Consider the following 18,441-nt stretch of genomic DNA (forward strand, 5'->3'; position numbering starts at 1 on the left):
GTGGACTTGTATTTTTTTTTTTTTTTTTAATCAACAAATTACTAAACTTCATGCTCCAGTGCTGTTGGATTTTAACTATGACTCTCTTTTTCCTAAGTTACTGATCAGCTTAATTAGGACAAACTATCCTTTATAGCTAAACAGGGGAACTTCTCATCTTATGATCATAAATTGACAAAGGCTAAATGGCTTGCCTACTCAGAAAGGAGGTCCAGGTCTTGCATCTCTAAGTCCAGTACCTTGGACCATGTTCTCCTTTTCTCTGGTTTTAGGTGATTGAAGAGAGTGCAGTTAAGTCCCGCATTCTGGGCGTTTATGCAACTGCTATGTAACTATCTCTTCTGATTCAGAAGTGGCCTTCACAATGACCAGCGTGTTCCCCCAGGAGAAGGGAAGAGTACAGTCTGTTTGTAACTAAAACATTTAAGAGGCAGTTCTTGTTTAGAACAGTCAGGTGAGAGCTTTAATTTTCAGAATGTACCTCATACTGTAATCAGTAAGCAGAGGCTTCATATTAACCTATTCCAAGTCACTTCTACAGGCATTCATGTACTTATATAGTAAACTCTACACTAAATATGGATCCAGCACCTTAGCCATCTCAACTTTATTTTCTCTAGGTGTTAACTTCCATTAATTTTAACTATTGCACTCAGATTACCTTCTATCCCTTATCAATTTAGATTCCTCCAAGCCCCTAAATTCTGATCAAAAGTGGTGTGGGTGTGGGGGGGGTGTAGTTARGAAACTAACATTCTAGACTTGCAGAAAAACATCTTTCTATGGTGATGTAGTTCCTATAAAATATATAGGATAGAAAACTAATACATGCCCATTCCTTAAACAAAAAAACTTTAAGCATTTGCCTTCCCTGAAGTCTCTTGGCTTTGTCTTGTATTTTCTTTTATACGTAAACGAGTGCACATTTCTTCTGTGAAAATGGAGCAACAAGATTTCTGAAAAACAAAAGGGGAGGAACACAGAGATGAATTGTTCTGTATGATAGAATCTACATTTCAAACCCATGCACAAACACTTAAGAATAGCCATACTTGAGAATAAAGTTGTTATTGATGATTTACTCTCCTCTGTACATACTCAGCCTACATGCTCATACTTGGTGCTGCCTAGGAATTACAGTAAATGTTTCTACTTAATACTTCATTTGGGGGGATTTTTTTTTTTTTAAACCCTGTTCGCTATCACACATTCTAAACTATGAAATTTCAGCGCTTTAACAAATAAATACATGGCAGTTTTCCTGCCCCTCACCCTCCTTTTCCTTAGGAAAAGCAGGATCACTATGGTCAGAAGTCCAACATTTTCCACAGGGACACTGATGCCTAGCTTGCCTATGGTAAGCAGAAGGGATGCAAGGAGCAGGATAGAAGCTAATGACTGTCACCTACCTTTATGTGTCCAGCAGTATGTCTGCTCTTATTTGATAGCTCCACCACAGCTGCAATCACTCCCAATGCAAGGCCAATTGCAAGAGTAAGAAAGAGCCCGCCTAGAGCTTGGGGTTGCAGAGGACTCCATCTGTCTCGACTTTTGTGAAGGCAGCTGCTCTCCCACCACTTGTTACGCAGGTAGTCAAGATCACCTGATTCACGCAGTTTGAGGACAGCAATGGAAAGCTTCTTAGTCCATAGGGATGCTGGAAGCAGTAGAATGAAACAGAGTGAAGAATATAGGACAGGCCACATCTGCTTTAATGTTTTTAGCAATCTGCCTGCTACACTACCAGGCAGGATGCAGCTTCTCACCTTTCAGGTGGTCATTCTGCAAACGGAATGCCATGAAATAAGGGAAGTGCCTTTCTTATGTAGCAACCATTTCTATCCTATCCTATCCATATAAGTATGATAATGCTTGCAAAATAATGACAGAGTGACATGTCTATGAAAAAGACAAGCAGTCAGGCTCACAACAAAACAAAACAGTCTGCCCTGCTAAATACATTTGGAGCTCTTCTGCATTACTGGGACCCAGGGGGGGAAAATTACAGGAACCAATGATGCCAATGGTAGTTGGAATTTTTTGCATCTATTATAGTTCAAAGTACGAGTCAGTGAGCACTAGTGATAATTCATCCATCGAATGAAAACATTGGATAGCAGGGTTACAGATATGCTCATACTCTATTGTCTCAATGCATAGAAAAAATATCCTGAGTTTCATGACTTATCCATGCCAGGAATTTGTGTCTCTTTGCTCTGTCAATCTGCTACTACAAGGCCATGAAATCTAAGTGAAGAAGTGGGACAGAAGTTGTGCACAATGACTAACCCTTTGTAGTGGCAATGCCAAATCCTCTGGCTCCAATAACTTCAGGGGCCCTGATCAAATTGCAGTGCCTGGCTGCTGCAAGGTCTTGAGAGATTGATTCACCAATGAAGGCATAGTTTGATTCCATCACACGTTGAACTGCTTCCTGGTAGGTTTTGACTAAAACATAGTCTCGTCTCTTGTCCATATATTCATAGATCAGCTGATGGATAGGATTCTTGGAGTTCTGCAGCCCAAAAATGCAAGTGTCAAACTGAAGTGTAAAATAATATCTGAAAAATGCATGTATGCGCAATGAGTGCAAACCAGTTTTGAGAACAAGAGAGCTTAAACCATTTCCCTTTGAGCCCTTTCTACTGAAGACTAGCATCTAGCTAGCACAAATTTCCTCTATAATACAGTGTTATAGTGATATAAATATTAAATATTGCCCCCTCCCCCCCCCAAAAAAAAAACTTTACAGGCATCCAGTTAATGTGTCCAGAAATCATCTTTTTGTGCAAGGTACACAAGGCTCACAGTAAAGCCCTGAAGACTAGCACCATTGTCTTAAAATAAAATGCACTATAAAAATACAGCCCTCTGCATGCTTTTCTCTCTGAGAAAAGGTGAAAGAAAGTAAACAAAACAGCAGATACCAATCATGTTATTTAAAATATAATAGGAAATGGATGCTGTCTACAGTGATGAGGGCAGTAAAAGAACCAATAAAGGTAAACTAAACAAGTTGGGTGCAGTTTAGCAGTTGTAAGGCATGTGTGTATGTTCACAATTAGATTCTCCGCACCTTGAAGAAGTAGAAGGTGGAGGAGCCATCCAGTGTCCCAAACTCAAGCTCCCTTTGCTTCACAAGATCTTCAAAAGTCTGGATTGGGAGCTGTTCGCTGCCAGAGCTCAGCAGAGCGGTGAAGTTGGCAATGTAAGCAGCCAGCAAGGCTATGGTGAACAGCCACCAGATGGCAGCAATGACCCGCACAGAGAGCGCTTTGGGCCGAGGGGTGATACCTGCACGACCAGAGGAGTCGATAAAAAGTGTAGGAGGTGATGCACAGTAAGAGAGAGCCCGAAAACTTTAGCTCCATGAGCCTGACTTCAGCCTTTTATGTAAGGGCCAAACTGCAAAACTTGCCCCGCAGATATTTAGGCAGTACACAAGCCTGAAAAGACCTACTGTGGCTGGTTGGAACAGCATCAATACTGCATGCAGAGTTGAAGCAACATCAGTGGCCAGAAACAAAGAGTCTGCTCTCTCAAGCACCAGTGCAATGGTTATCTTGACACCCACTAGAGCAATTGTTACAGCAAAAAATATCCAGCCCTCAGCTGAAGCCAGCCATCTGTACGCATCTAGCAAGCTCTAATCAAAAGACTCCCCAAACTGAGAGTTTTGGTGCTGCCAAGTGTCCCAATTAGAATGTCTTCTTCTTCAAAAGGACCCCAGCTCGACAGCACAGCATGCCAGTGTTACAAATGAGAGCTGGATATGCAATCATCTCACAGAAACGTACCACTCCCAGTGCCCATCTATTGCAGTCCTCCCAGCTCACCTTGCAACGCAAGTGCTCCTGCTCCAAACCAGAAGCTATTTAGGAAGGTGAAGTGGTTTTCTTCATTCTTTGGTTCATTCCACTCACAGGGGCTCAGTCTGTGGGAAAATGACAGGATAAAACCAGACACACAGGGAAAAAAAAAAAAATCCTGCAGTGTGACTGCAACAGTACAGATAGCCTGGAAATACCCTTTCCTTCCCTGGTAGGTCCTCCTTTGCCTGCGTTCCAGTTTAAGCAATGCAAAGTGTTCCTGCTCAATGGCTTAAGTACTTCACAACAGCTAAGGCTCAGGGGGCTCCTGTCACAGGTTTGCCAGATGCCTTTTTTCTGAACCATTGCATAATATGGCTCTGCTCCTTCATAACAGGCTGAAGATGGCTCCTTAGAGCAAATCTGTATACTATTATGACTGTGCCTAAAGCTAGAAAAGCAGCAACAGAGCATCTGTTCAAGGTTGTAGCTGCAGTGAGCTGCAATACAGCCTGATCAAGACAGGAGGAGAAGGCTGATTCTCCTCTTCCCTGCTCCATGGGAGGAGAGAGGGGAGGAGAGAGAATTTCTTCCATGAAAGTCAGTGCAGGATAGAGTGCATAAAAACACACCAGGAGGGAAAAACCACACATAGAAACACGGTCATACTTCAAGGCAAAGAAATTGACTCTAATGATGGTGAGAAAGAACAGTCAAAGTGTGAACACACAGCCCTTTTAGCAACCCTGGATATAATGCACATCAAGAGATTATGGTCCCACTTCTTTACTGTAAGAGGGGTTGATCACTGAACATTGGAACAGGTTGCCCAGAGAGGCTGTGGAGTCTCCATCTTTGGAGATATTCAAAACCTGACTGGATATGGTCCTGGGCAACCTGCTGTAAATGACTCTGCTTGAGCAGATGGAGTTGGATCAGATGATCTCCAGAGGTCCCTGCCAACTCCAACTGTTCTGTGATTCTGTGGTGCTCTCCATGGGGGAATCCTGCTCTTAATACTGTCTCTAATCTGATGTGACTTAAGCTTTATTAGCCCTGGTTCTGGACCTGTACAGAGGGTTCATCTATGCAAAGGGAACACTGGTACTTCAGAGCTGCGATTTCTTTGTAGCTGGGAAAGCAGTTGACTTGAGCAAAGGCTGTGAAAAAAATTTGTTTTTACCTGGCAACAAGAAAGAGGCAGAGGCATGTCAGCACATAAGCAAATAAGAGGCCTGTCCAGGTCTCCTTACTGAAGGGAGCCAGGAAGTGGAAGAGAGGCATCTCCTGAGAGACAGTATCTTTTCGAAGCAAGATTCCAATCCCAGTCTGCAGGAACGGTGTGGTGAAGGAGACCACCTCTTCTCTTGCTGATGTGACTGTCAAGGGAGCCACTGCAATGTCTGCTTCCTGTAAGACAGAGAAAAAAACAATCACCCATCCAATGTACTTGATTTCTGTAAGATACACAGATAGAATGCTTCCCAGGCTCARTGGGCAGATATCTACATTGCAAACCCCTTTCTCTGTCCCACTAAAGAGCTATCATCTTAGACAGTGAGCTCTGTGAAAGAGAATAACCATGTTTTGCATTGTTCACAGTAGGGTACTGATTAGTATGTGGAGCTTCTGGTTTCTTACAACACATGCAAGCAGTGTCACACACATAAGCTGAGGCTGTGCACTCTAAACCACATTGGTTTTGGTAAAAAAAGAACAACAGGTGTGCCCCTTCTGATTGCAGCAACTACATGAGTGACAGCTGGACACTGAATTCAGAGGAGCAAAGAGGGTTTAATATCAAATGTTACCAGCAGATGGCAGAATATTAGCAGTAGGGAACAGCAAATGATCAGATAAGATGCACATTTTTGAATCTCCTTGAACAGTCTAATGGATTACCTTTCTGAAAGAGGCCTGCTTTTTCCTATCATCAACAGGCTTTTCCTATTTCCATGGTTAAACTCCCTAAATGTGACCCTTTTCCTGGAACAACTGTATCAGTTCATGCAGGGAGATTATTGGAATGTGAAGAAGGTAACGAAAGGTTAACACTCTTTGGTTTATGATCAACACTGATGTAGACTTTTAAAAATTGTCAGACAAAAGCCACCACATCCTTTCACCTATCAGTAAGGAATGGAGCTCATCTCAAGCAAATTTCACCTAATCGTTAAATTGAAGGCAAGTTTTCCTTGAAGCCATTAGCTTTGGCTCATTAGAATCACAGAATCACAGAATCACTGAGGTTGGAAGGGACCTCTGGAGATCATCTAGTCCAACCCCCCTGCTCAAGCAGGGTCACCTAGAGCACATTGCACAGGATTGCATCCAGGCGCATTTTGAATATCTCCAGAGAAGGAGACTCCACAACCTCTCGGGGCAACCTGTTCCAGTGCTCTGTCACCCTCACAGTGAAAAAGTTTTTCCTCATGTTAAGATGGAAGTGTCTGTGTTTCAGTTTGTGCCCATTGCCTCGCGTCCTGTCGCTCRTCACCACCGAAAAGAGTCTGGCCCCATCCTCTCGACACCCTCCCTTCAGATACTTGTACACATTGATAAGATCTCCTCTCAGCCTTCTCTTCTCCAGGCTAAACAGGCCCAGCTCTCTCAGCCTTTCCTCATAAGAGAGATGCTCCAGTCCCCTAATCATCTTTGTGGCCCTTCGCTGGACTTGCTCCAGTAGTGCCACATCCCTCTTGTACTGGGGAGCCCAGAACTGGACGCAGTACTCTAGATGTGGCCTCACCAGGGCTGAGTAGAGGGGGAGAATCACCTCCCTCGACCTGCTGGCAACACTCTTTCTGATGCAGCCCAGGATACCATTGGCCTTCTTGGCCACAAGGGCACATTGCTGCCTCATACTTAACTTGGTGTCCACCAGCACTCCCAGGTCCTTCTCAGCAGAGCTGCTTTCCAGCAGGTCAACCCCCAACCTGTACTGCTGCATGGGGTTATTCCTCCCCAGGTGCAGGACCCTGCACTTCCCTTTGTTGAATTTCATGAGGTTCCTCTCTGCCCACCTCTCCAGCCTGTCCAAGTCTCTTTGAATGGCAGCACAGCCCTCTGGCGTATCGGCCACTCCTCCCAGTTTTGTATCGTCAGCAAACTTGCTGAGGGTGCACTCTGTGCCTTCATCCAGGTCATTGATGAAGAAGTTGAACAAGACTGGACCCAGGACTGACCCCTGGGGGACACCGCTAGCTACAGGCCTCCAACTAGACTCTGTGCCACTGAGCACAACTCTCTGAGCTCTGCCATTCAGCCAGTTCTCAATCCACCTCACTGTCCACTCATCTAACCCACACTTCCTGAGCTTGTCTATGAGGATGCTATGGGAGACAGTGTCAAAAGCCTTGCTGAAGTCTAGGTAGACAACATCCACTGCTCTCCCCTCATCTACCCAGCCAGTCATTCCATCATAGAAGGCTATCAGATTGGTTAGGCATGATTTCCCCTTGGTGAAGCCATGCTGACTACTCCTGATCACCTTCTTTTCCTCCACATGCGTGGAGATGGCTTCCAGGATGAGCTGCTCCATCACCTTTCCAGGGATGGAGGTGAGGCTGACTGGCCTGTAGTTCCCTGGGTCCTCCTTCTTGCCCTTTTTAAAGACTGGGGTGACATTGGCTTTCTTCCAGTCCTCGGGCACCTCTCCTGTTCTCCATGACCTTTCAAAGATGATGGAGAGTGGCTTAGCAATAATGTCCGCCAGCTCCCTCAGCACTCGTGGGTGCATCCCATCAGGGCCCATGGATTTGTGGGTGTCAAGTTTGCTTAAATGATCTCTAACCCACTCCTCCTCCACCAAGGGAAAGTCTTCCTCTCTCCAGACTTTCTCTCTTGCCTCCAGGGTCTGGGGTTCCTGAGGGCTGGCCTGACCAGTAAAGACTGAAGCAAAGAAGGCATTCAGTAACTCTGCCTTCTCTGCATCCTTCGTCACCAGGGCACCCACCCCATTCAGCAAAGGGCCCACATTTTCCCTAGTCTTCCTCTTGCTGCTGATGTATTTGAAGAAGCCCTTCTTGCTGTCCTTGACATCTCTAGCCAGATTTAATTCCAAACGGGCCTTAGCCTTCCTCGTCGCATCCCTGCATACTCTGACAACATTCCTATATTCATCCCAAGTGGCCTGTCCCCCTTTCCACTTTCTGTAGACTTCCTTCTTCTGGTTGAGTTTTGCCAGGAGCTCCTTGCTCATCCATGCAGGTCTCCTACCTCCTTTGCTTGACTTCCTACTCATAGGGATGCACCGCTCTTGAGCCTGGAGGAAGTGATGTTTGAATATTAACCAACTCTCTTGAACACTCCTTCCTTCCAGGGCCCTCACCCATGGGATTCCTCCAAGTAGGTCCCTGAAGAGGACAAAGTTTGCTCTCCTGAAGTCCAGGGTTGCGATCCTACTTGGTGCCCTGCTGCCTCCTCGCAGGATCCTGAACTCCACCATCTCATGGTCACTGCAGCCAAGGCAGCCCCCAACCTTCACATCTTCCACCAGTCCTTCTTTGTTTGTTAGTACGAGGTCCAGCAGCACACCTCTCCTTGTTGGCTCCTCCACCACCTGTGTCAAGAAGTTGTCACCAATGCTCTGCAGGAATCTCCAGGACTGTTTGTGCCTAGCTGTGTTGTCTTTCCAGCAGATATCGGGGTGGTTGAAGTCCCCCATGAGAACCAGGGCCTGGGAACCTGGGATTAGTGAACTAAGCTGTCTGTGCAGACTCTCAGACTGCAGAGAGACACAGGACAGTCTCTGAGACAGGACAAGCACCACACCAGGAGTGCCTTGTTGTAACGATTCTTGCCATGGCTATGGCATTTTTTTCTTTTTGTTCCTTAGCTTCCATGCTGGTAGGACAAAACTAACTACAAGCTCCTTGCTAGTCATCAGTTTTAAGCAAAAGACAGAATGACTCCAAATAGTCCAAATAGTCCCTGAGCAAATTCTACTGAAACCCAAGAGCCTACTGGCACAGTTCTTTCCTTCTTACAGCTGCAGTTCCTCAAACATGTAAGTTGAAAATTACCTGTCTCATGATCTCGCCAATCATGCCTGTCCAGTTGCCTTTGGAAGAGATGGCACCGTACTGCCCGTCTCCCACCACCTTCACCTTATAGCTGAAGTGAAGCATTGCAGCGAGTGCTTTCAGCAAGTCAATGCAGTATCCCTCCAGGTCTGCACTTCTCACCATGACATAGGGATCTTCCTGCATTTAGATGGAAACATATGGAACTACAAACTCTCAACAGTCTCCAGTGCAACTGATGGTAAATCAAACCGTTTTTTCGGCAAACCCTCCCCAAAGACCAGTCCTCATATTACCATGGGGACAACATTTCCAAACGTACAAGATATTCACTGGAGTCACACGTCACTATTAGTCCTCCAGCAGGGGAGCTGTATTCTGCAAGCCACATGCCAGAGAAGCAACCGATAATCTCTTCTCAGTCTAGAAGTCCAAATGCATTTCATTTGGTCCATCAGAGCATTAGCTGAGTCACCTGCAGGTGCAGGACCTTGACAGCAAAGTCAGAAAATTTACTGTGGAGACTTCTTCTGAATGGTCCTCCTTATTTGGTGCTTGTGGCAATGCATTTCCTTTCTTACAGCCTGCTTTTAACTCCTGCACGCTTGATCTTTAATTTATATTATAAATCTTTCTACTGTAGGACACAACAACTTACAGGTAACATGACAACTGTTAAACATAGCTAAACAGAGTAAAGAGGGCTGTCTTCACATAGCAGGCTTTTACAGAAGTGCATTCCCAGCCCCTTTTATGGGCTGAGCTTGCTAGTGCTCAAATCCTCCCATTGCAAACTACAGAGGGCTTGTACCTCCACACTATTGGGCAAGCACTCTRAAAATACTGTATGTGATGAACAGGGGTGTCAGTGTCAAAGTCAAAAAAAGCACCTGCAAATATGTGGGTGGAACATGAAAAGGGATGTATAATAATCCCAGCTATCTCCCTGCCACGCTTGGTGTTATGTCACTCTGCCTTACCAGGATTGTGGTGACAGTCAAAGTTGGAAGGTCCTCTTCTGGCCTTTCTGGGTCAGTGCCCTGCGGGTCAAAAAATGAAGGAGAAATAACTGGATTTTGAAAGTCCCAGAMAAGGCCCCACTGAGCTGGGGCTTACATTATTATCTGACTTCAGGGGCTTTTGTTTTAAACCAGCTATAAATCTGCCCCTGAAATCTGCAACAATTCATCTCACTGCTACTCTACCTGCTTCATGCATCACTGTTCCCTCACAGTAATTAACAACTCATGAGCATTTCATTTGATTGTGTGTTGCCAGCATACTTTATCCAAATAAAAATCACTTTAAATGTTGCCACATTTCTTCAATTACGCAGTGCATACAGTCTTCCAAGGAAATTAATTTATGTTGCAGACAAAACAGCTAGCAGCCAATTAAGGCCTCATTAGGGAGCAATTCCTGGAGACACAAAACATCAGGGAACCTGAGATGAGGAGGACAGGAAACGGACTCACTTCTGCATGGAATGCTGGATTAAAGAGTGTCTCATCCAACCTTGCAGAGTCACACAACTTCATGTGATAGTTTCTGATCAGAACAACTTCAGAACAATTCAAACTTTTATCAGTAAAGCTGTCTAATTCTGTAAGACTAGTTGGTTTTAAGTGTATCCCTTTCTTCTAAAACCATCAGATAGATTTCTAGACAGAATGAGAGAGCTTGTGTGCATACTACAAGATCTGCAAAAGAAGTTCTAGCTCTGGCATGAGCTGAACAAACATCTCAATACTCTCTTTGGAATGGAAGGACTTTGAGGGATGAGCTTTATCTTTAAAGCTGTGATCAGCAGTTAACTAATGCAGGGTGTTCTGGAAGCAGTATTGTTATTGTCAGAAGAGTCACAACTTGCTGTTAGACAAAAGCCAAAGTACCAGCAACATTTCTTTTCAGACCTGTTTAAAATATCTACATACACTGACCGAGAGGGTGAATAGAACAAAAGTGAAAAAAATCCTAGCCTCTCAGCTTGGTTTCCCCTATCAATTATTGAAGGTTCCAAAATGGTTCTTAAAAAATCTCAACAATGTACTACAATTTTTGTAAGTATATCAGAAAGGCAGCAGTATGGTTTGAGATTGAGAAATGAGCTGACATTTAGGAGATGCAAGTTCCATTTCTACCTAGGCCATTTGGACAATTCCATTCACCTCCCTACGCTACCATGACCCAGCCACCCATCATTTTTGATTGTAACATCTTTAGAATAGATACTATCCTGCCCTTTGTGAACATCTACATGTTAGAGAAGGTTAGATTTTAAATGACATGTGCCATCTTTCTTCTAAAGTCTGAGGAAGTTTCTCCCACAAATACCTCTTTAAGTTGAATGCAAATTTGGGGGAGTCAAAAACACATCTTAAGAACTAAAAATGGTACCTCTGCATGCTCATATGTGTCTGTGTGTCTTGTCAATGCTAAGGATTTTATACGGATCATAAGCAAAGGAATAATTCTGAGATTTAAATTCTACAGCCATGAAGCCAGGGCTAAAGGCAGATTCTTCCTTGGGGCATGACTGAATTTTGAAAATTGAAAAAAAATTCAAGTTAAAAAAAAAAAAATCCAGAGAGACACAGACAGACTTAGAAATAGCTGTGAAAAGTACATTCAAAAATCATAGCTCTTTACATGTTAGAGCATTTTAAAATGCAAGACTTCCTCACATACGCCTTCATTGATAGCTCTGCACCAATAAACTTGGACATACCTTACTCAGGGCATCATCATTCTTGCTAGTTCCTGAAAAAACAACAACAAAAATCAACTTCTTGCAACACTTACATTTACAGCTCCTTAAAAGTGAAGTTTCATAAACTCGTTTCATGTTGTATTTCCATAAACAGAATGATTATCCTTGACTCAAAAGCTCATAGTGCAGTTGACTCACAGCAATTTTGTCAGGTTTGTTTCCTCACTCACAGAACAGTATTAGTGTGAAGCAAACCAAAGCAGAAATACACATAGCCAAAATTTAGGCTGTGGAAGTTTCTAATTGCAACTCCATTATTATGGCTCTCACTCATACATTGAAGAATGGATTCTGGAGAATTGCACCCTTATTGCCCCCCAACAGGATGAAAAGCCAGCTGTCCTGCTACTTCACAACACCAAGATTCCCCCCTAACTCCTGCAACACCTTGCCTATACCCCTAGGGAAAAAGGTTCATCACYGTTAAATTCCATTACTGGCTTTTCTTGTTTTTCCCTTCCCCTACTGATGATAGGTTCCTATTGTCAAAGCAGCAAAAGGAGGCTGTCTTGCAACCACTGAGACAGAAATCCTTCTCCACCACATCCTATTGYACTCCTCCCCCAAAAATTCTAAGTACCCTGACTTTTCACTCCTGTGAGTAGGGAAAATTAAAGCCTCCAAAAGGACCATGACCAAAACCAGGAAAAACAGTGACGGCACTAAAGAAAGAGGGACCAGGAAGCCTGTCTTATGTTGCCTTTTCATTGTGCCCCATCAAGGAAAAGACAGCGAAGAGAGTAAATCAAACTGGCAAGGAGTTTAAGTGTGGTGAGAGACAGCACAGTCCTGTAGACAGCACTGGAGTGAAGAACATCAGGGACTCTGCTGTCAAATCTGCCACTGACCTATTCTGTATTACTTCTCCTTTCTGTACCTCAGTTTCCAATTTATAAAACATAGGGAATGATACCTTCCTTTTGGATAAAAACTCCATGATTCACCCGTAAAAGTATTATTATTGAGGTTAACCATGCTTCTGGTTCTATTCACTGCTCTGATGCATAACTTGTCATGGCAAATTATTTGATCCTCGGCCTCCCTTCTCATAACACTCAGGAGAGTACCTCACTTCCCATCCAAACTCCAGGAGAGCTATATTAAAATGATTGAGATGCAGAATTAAAACCAAAATTATGTCAATATATAATTCATTAACTGCCCAGAATGTTTTTTCTAGAACGTATGCATATATTACTCCTTAGAATCAAAGAATTAACTGTCTAAAAGCAAAAGCCCAAAATCCCTCAAGCAAAAGCTTTTAGAGTTTTTTCATTAAATCTAATAGCATAATCATTCATTATGTATTATTCATTCTTTGGTTCTGTATTTTCTGGTCTTTTGCTGAACTCTACTTTATTGTGAARCAAAACCTGCTTTTTTCCTCTTCAATACTGCTCTCCGTGGGAGCTGGAAACCTTCACAAAGGAGTTCTCTTGTCTGCCTTTGGAAACTCATCAGAGCCAGTAAAAGCTGGCTCCTTTCTGAAGACCTGCTAGGGTCTCTTGGAAGAAAACAGTTTGTACTGAGGGCTTCAGCTCCCCCACAGTGGCACTGGATGCAGCTGTTCAAAGCCCCATTGTAAGAACTACCAATTCCTGAAAGGACCATAAGTAATCAAGTTGCAGCACTAACTCAAAGTTCATGGCAGTGACACTGCTCAGAAGCCAAGTACATATCATGACAATCCTTTGTGAAAACCCACAAAAACATAACACAAAGAATAGGGGCTCATCCCTCCACTCTCATCCCCCAAAAGCCTGCGGCTGCAGGAAATAACTATGCTAGCAAAAAATCAGCCTTGTCCTTACCCCTTCTACGTGGGGGTTTGCCACACTACTGACTCTGAGCACAAACAGCCTTTTAATGGGAGATGACTCCTTGTTTGACATGATGTGAAAAAGCTTGTAGCACTGTTAAGAACTGGGCACCTCATCCCAATTTTCTACCCCCTTTTCCCTGTCTAGTCTAGTAGACTTGCCTTGATGTCCTTTGCCAATACTTCCTTTTTTGCAGCTGCTGACCAGGAGGATTAGCTGAATTAAAAGAAGAGGCAATAGGTCAGGTGAATTATAATTCTGGAGCACACTTGGACATTCAGGATAAGAGTATGAGAGAATTTGACCATGATCACTGAAGCAAAAGATTGAAGTATATGAAACCTGAGCAACCTAGGTGAACAGCCACTACCATAGCTATGCAATTACCAGCTTCAGCTAAACAGGAGGTGCATGGATGAGATCAACAGGTAAGCCAGCAGAGGAAGTGAAGGTGCTCTACCAGCCCTCTGAACAAAGAGCCAATTTCTGTCTCCCAATAATTCTGTAAGCCCAAGCTACTCCTTAGCCTGAGTTTGGACTCCAGGAATAAAATACCCAGAAGCCACAGTAGGATTGAAACAATAGCATTTGTTATTCTTTAGCCCACAGCAGCTGCAATCCCCAGAGAAAAGAGCAAGCCTGCCAACTCCTCACACTGACAGTAAAGTGTGATCCAGTTGGCTGATCACTGTGCACAAGTCCAGGCCAAGCTCCTACTACTGTCCCCTAGACACCTTAGGGGGAATGCAGTATTACCTTTTGGCTGCAAAAAGACTTGGGGCCTCACTGAGCTGACAAATTCAATGCACTAAATTCCCTCTCCTTCCAAAACACACCATGATCAGAGGGGCTAAACAAGTAACATGAAATCATTAACGACAGGAACAAGTTAATCAGCCTAACTTGCTGCAATTCAAGGGACCATAGACTCTAAAAGAGTATAGCTTAACCACAACAATTGTGTTCAAGGACATCTAACCTCCCTGTTCCAAAGCTTCTTCACCCTCACTGATCACTGTTATCTGGTTCACAACTAAAACCACAAAGACACTAGTAACAGCACTCATAACCTCACAGAGTCACAACCATCATTACAAGTTATAACAAGGTAGTTCCTGATGGTGTCTTAATAACCAAATCTAAAGCCAAATTCCTGCACTAAGACAGAGTCCGGTAGGCGCTAGCAATTAAAGAATGAAAGAATTAATACACTGCAAAGAAGAACAAAACCACATTGGGATGGAGCCAGCATTGCTGGATCTAATGTTGTTCTCACCTGTGTGGCTTGATTCTCTTAGGAGCAGCATGGTTATAATCACACAGAGCATGAAGTGAAGACCTTTGTCCATTGGAGCAGAAATAACTTGTGCCTGGAGGGAACTTCCTGCTAGAGATGAAAGGCAAGTAGTTAAAGCCAGTTTTATGGTTCATTAGTGCTGGGTAAATTGTCAGAATGTCTAGAATATTCTGCACTGCATTCTGAGGAGTCCCAATTCAAACAAAGGTCTCCAGGTGAAAGCACAGTCACTTCTGAGACCAGGCATAACAAATACCAAGGAATAGTTTCTGGGGAACATTCCACTGCACCAAAAAGGATGCCACAAACCTATAAAGTGGATTTATCCACTGGGTATTCTTGCACTGTTTCTCTTCCAGTCGGCTCTCCACAAAGGAGAGGCAAGGTCTCCTCAGGTGCCACACTCAGTGTGCTCTGGAGGTTCTGGAAGGAGGCAGCTGTAGATGTGTGCAGTAATGAGGGGCCAGAAGAGGCACACACTGATGGGTTAGCAGGGGAAGGGAAGGAAACAAGAGAAGTGGAGTGCTCCTGAGTAATAGGCTCCTGTGCTCTGAGCCATAGGAGAGTGCTATTACATTAAGTTTAGATGTAGCCAGTTTAGGCACTGGATAAAAGAAGCTCATTCAGGAGCTGCTGTTGAAGCCCAAGTGTTTTTGACTTCACTCAGAGTTGCAATACTCCTTTAGATCACACCCCAGTGTAGAAACAGTCACTTTTGGGGGGCTTAAAAACAAATGCTAATTGCACTTTAAGGTTGCAGGAAGCAGAAGTGTTCATTTCATTGTCACCAAAAGATCTGAATCAAAGCTGTTTCATCCTGCACCAATAGACATGAGAAACTATTTTTGAAGCCCTCTTTTGTCTCAGCCTCCTACTCCACTGAACAAAGATATAGAGGCGGAGGGAGAGGCTGAAAAACAGCATACTTTACTCAGATTACATACCGTTAACGTTTTTCATTTCAAACTGTATAACAGAATTTCTGTAGGGCTTGAAATAATTATGCATTTGTCATTGAAGAACACCAACAAAATTATGAAAGACAACAAATGCCACGTCTCAAACTAAGTCTCAGACTGCTGCAGTATTTTCCATTGTATTTGTCATCATAGTGCCAAACAYGGCTCGGGACACCATTACCCCAGCAACTATGAAAAATGTATTTTAAAACTGCCCTAGAGAACTCACCATTTAAGAGACTATTCAGGCAAAAAAGATGCTAGAGTATGGTATTACTTGCTTCTGTCTGATGTGTGCAAAAATAGCTGCCTAAGAGAAAGGATGCTTCAGTTAACCTTACCTATTCAACTTCTACGAAATTTTCCTCAAAACTGCACTCCTATGAAAACTCTTGACATTACAAAGCCTTAGTGGTTTCCCACACTCATTTTCTCTAGGTTTTCCACCTCCACATTAAGAAGAATAAGAGACACTGGATAACATTGACACAAAAGATTCTTTCAGGGATAAATTTAAATGAATTTTTTTTCCTTTTGTAAAAAAAATACTTCAAAATGGGGATATTATTGTTAAAAGATCAAAGGAGAGGACTTACATTTGAGCTATGTGTCAGCTTTGATTTTCTAAAAAGTAACTGTATCATACAGACAGACTGGTAGCTACTGTTAGCTGTTGCCAGAGCCGCACATGAACTGAACAGCTAAAGCAGCCACCAGTGCACATAAAAGAAAAAGTAGCAGTAATCTTCAGATTAAATCAGCCAAGAACTGCTTATTCTCTGACAGATTTAACCTGAATATTACTGCTGTTTTTGTCCTGACAGTTGGGCATATACAATAAAATGTTTTTTATTTCAAGTGACCTCCCCTGCAAGAAGCTAATCAGAGCTGGTAATAAATTGCTTGCATTACCTTGAAAAGAAATCAGTTTTTAACACACTGGCTGGCTGACTGTCAAGAGGAACAAATAGAACCTAAATAATATGTGGAAAAAAAGAAATTTTGCAAAGGCAAATACGCTTCCCTAACTCTAATTTAGTATTAGAATCATTTAAAGATAAACAGAACCAGTTAAAGAGAGAATAATGGGGGTGGGGGGCAGTGCCTCACAGTGTGCAAAGAGTTCCTTAGCTACTGCTTAAATTAATCATTGCAATCCCCATTCATCATCTCCCTGAGGAAGTACTAGAAAATTTTCTCATGTTGGCTTTGCAGCAAAACAAACTAAGGATTTAAAAAGTTAATTTGCTAGAACCAGCTCTCTCACTCTTGAAGCTTTTCACTCTTTCAAAATGTGAACAAAAAAGACCTGTCAATACTACTCCTCAACCAGTCTTCTGCACGCAGTGCTGAATGAAGGCATCAGTATTAAACAGAGCAGTGAAAAAGAAGAACAGTCATCAACCAGGAAGGGGACAGCTTGTTGCACACAGGATTTAATCCTGGTCAGCTAGAACAAGAACAACAATGATTCAAGGCAGCATCTCACTTACAGCGACTCCTTTAGCCTCTCCTAGTTTGGACTGGGTACCAGCAGAAGCAACTCGATGAACAGGCACAATGGGACTGCTGGAAGAGTGAATGTTCACGGGCATTCACACTGTTATAAAGATAAGAGAGGGAGGAGCCAGGCTAAGTGGCTCCTGCAGGAAGTACATGCCAGCTAGTACTGCAGACTCTAGGGGTACCTTGCGTTGTGGAAAAGAGGAGGAGAGCACTCCCAGCCAGAAGACAATGTATGGAAGCAATTTAGTTCAGCAGCCGAATACTACATTGAGACTCAGAAAATTTGAATTCTATTACTGACCTAGTGTGTGGTTCTGTAAAAGTCCTCTTTCTATAGCACTGTGTCTTACCTGCCTGCGCCTCTCTCTCCTGTCTATTGATACTATAAGCCACTTAAGGAAGAGGCTTTCTCCTCTCTGTGATTGTCACAGCAGATGGCTGGGGGATTCACTGATGACTATAACACCAAACAAAAACAAAAACAAAAACAGACAAACAAAAAAACCCCAAACCCCAAAACAAAACTCAACCAGCCAAACCCAAGAACTGGCACATATTAATCAAATATCAGCTCAAACTCACAAAATCATTCCAGCATTTCTCACAGTGCTTAGGGAGCTGAAGGAAGGCCTGAGCTTCAAGGCAAACCATTAAATCCCTGTTCTAGCTTGTACAGACCTCTTTAATATATAGGCACAGAATTAAGTGAAATTTTTGTTCCCATCTCCCTTGCATTTACTAGTTTCACTACAAAAGTAAGCTGAAGTACAACCCTGAGAGATGGCTGATTCTGTTGGGTCAGGTCGTTTATAAAAATACACTTTAAAGCACTGTAAGTACAAAGCAGTGCCTTCACAGGAACTCAGCACAGAGCAAACTATTACAGCTCATCCTGCAGGGGACATAGAACGTGTCCACACTCAAATAAGTAACAGAACTTTACTCCCCACCTGACTTCAAACACAGTTCAAGATGGAAAATTCCCCAGCAGCTTAAACAGCTTCATCTTCTTCCCAAAGCTTTTCCTATATCTGCTGGTGAGTAAATCAATATTAAACATTAACACAACTTGTCTTCTGTAGAGTCAAAAATTGCTCATATTCCAATAAAAAATGCTTAGAAGACTGCATGTGGTGATGCCTGCCCTAACAGAGTTCAAGGGCTTAGCCCAAAGCTTGCTGCAATTAAGGAGAATTCTTAGATCACTTTTAATGCACTTCAGAGCATGGTATAAATCATTCTGTCAATATAAATAA

The 18,441-nt window shown here is 43.1% G+C and overlaps 1 protein-coding gene across 1 annotated transcript; it reads right to left on the reverse strand.

The window, feature by feature from the left end:
- Positions 1-17,249, reverse strand: LOC112975464 (probable glutamate receptor). The gene is made up of 11 exons (XM_026085609.1): positions 17,173-17,249; positions 14,700-14,807; positions 11,562-11,593; positions 9,814-9,873; positions 8,834-9,013; positions 4,993-5,219; positions 3,837-3,934; positions 3,077-3,294; positions 2,290-2,515; positions 1,410-1,657; positions 1-956 (listed from the first exon to the last, which is right to left on the reverse strand). Exons 2-11 carry the CDS (start codon positions 14,770-14,772, stop codon positions 855-857), a joined length of 1,464 nt encoding a protein of 487 aa, XP_025941394.1. The 5' UTR covers positions 14,773-14,807; positions 17,173-17,249; the 3' UTR covers positions 1-854.
- Between the last annotated feature and the right edge of the window lie 1,192 nt (positions 17,250-18,441).

The sequence above is a fragment of the Apteryx rowi genome, unplaced genomic scaffold (genome assembly GCF_003343035.1).
Source record: "Apteryx rowi isolate R43461 unplaced genomic scaffold, aptRow1 scaffold_67, whole genome shotgun sequence".
NCBI lineage: Eukaryota > Metazoa > Chordata > Aves > Apterygiformes > Apterygidae > Apteryx > Apteryx rowi.

Excerpts from the sequence above, each read along its gene's own strand:
- LOC112975464 (XM_026085609.1), bottom strand. The coding sequence starts at position 14,772 with ATGGACAAAGGTCTTCACTTCATGCTCTGTGTGATTATAACCATGCTG. Across the intron at positions 3,935-4,992 it reads TGCCTCTTTCTTGTTGCCAG|ACTGAGCCCCTGTGAGTGGA; the intron begins GTAAAAACAAAT and ends ATTTTCCCACAG. Across the intron at positions 2,516-3,076 it reads CCACCTTCTACTTCTTCAAG|AACTCCAAGAATCCTATCCA; the intron begins GTGCGGAGAATC and ends TTTGGGCTGCAG.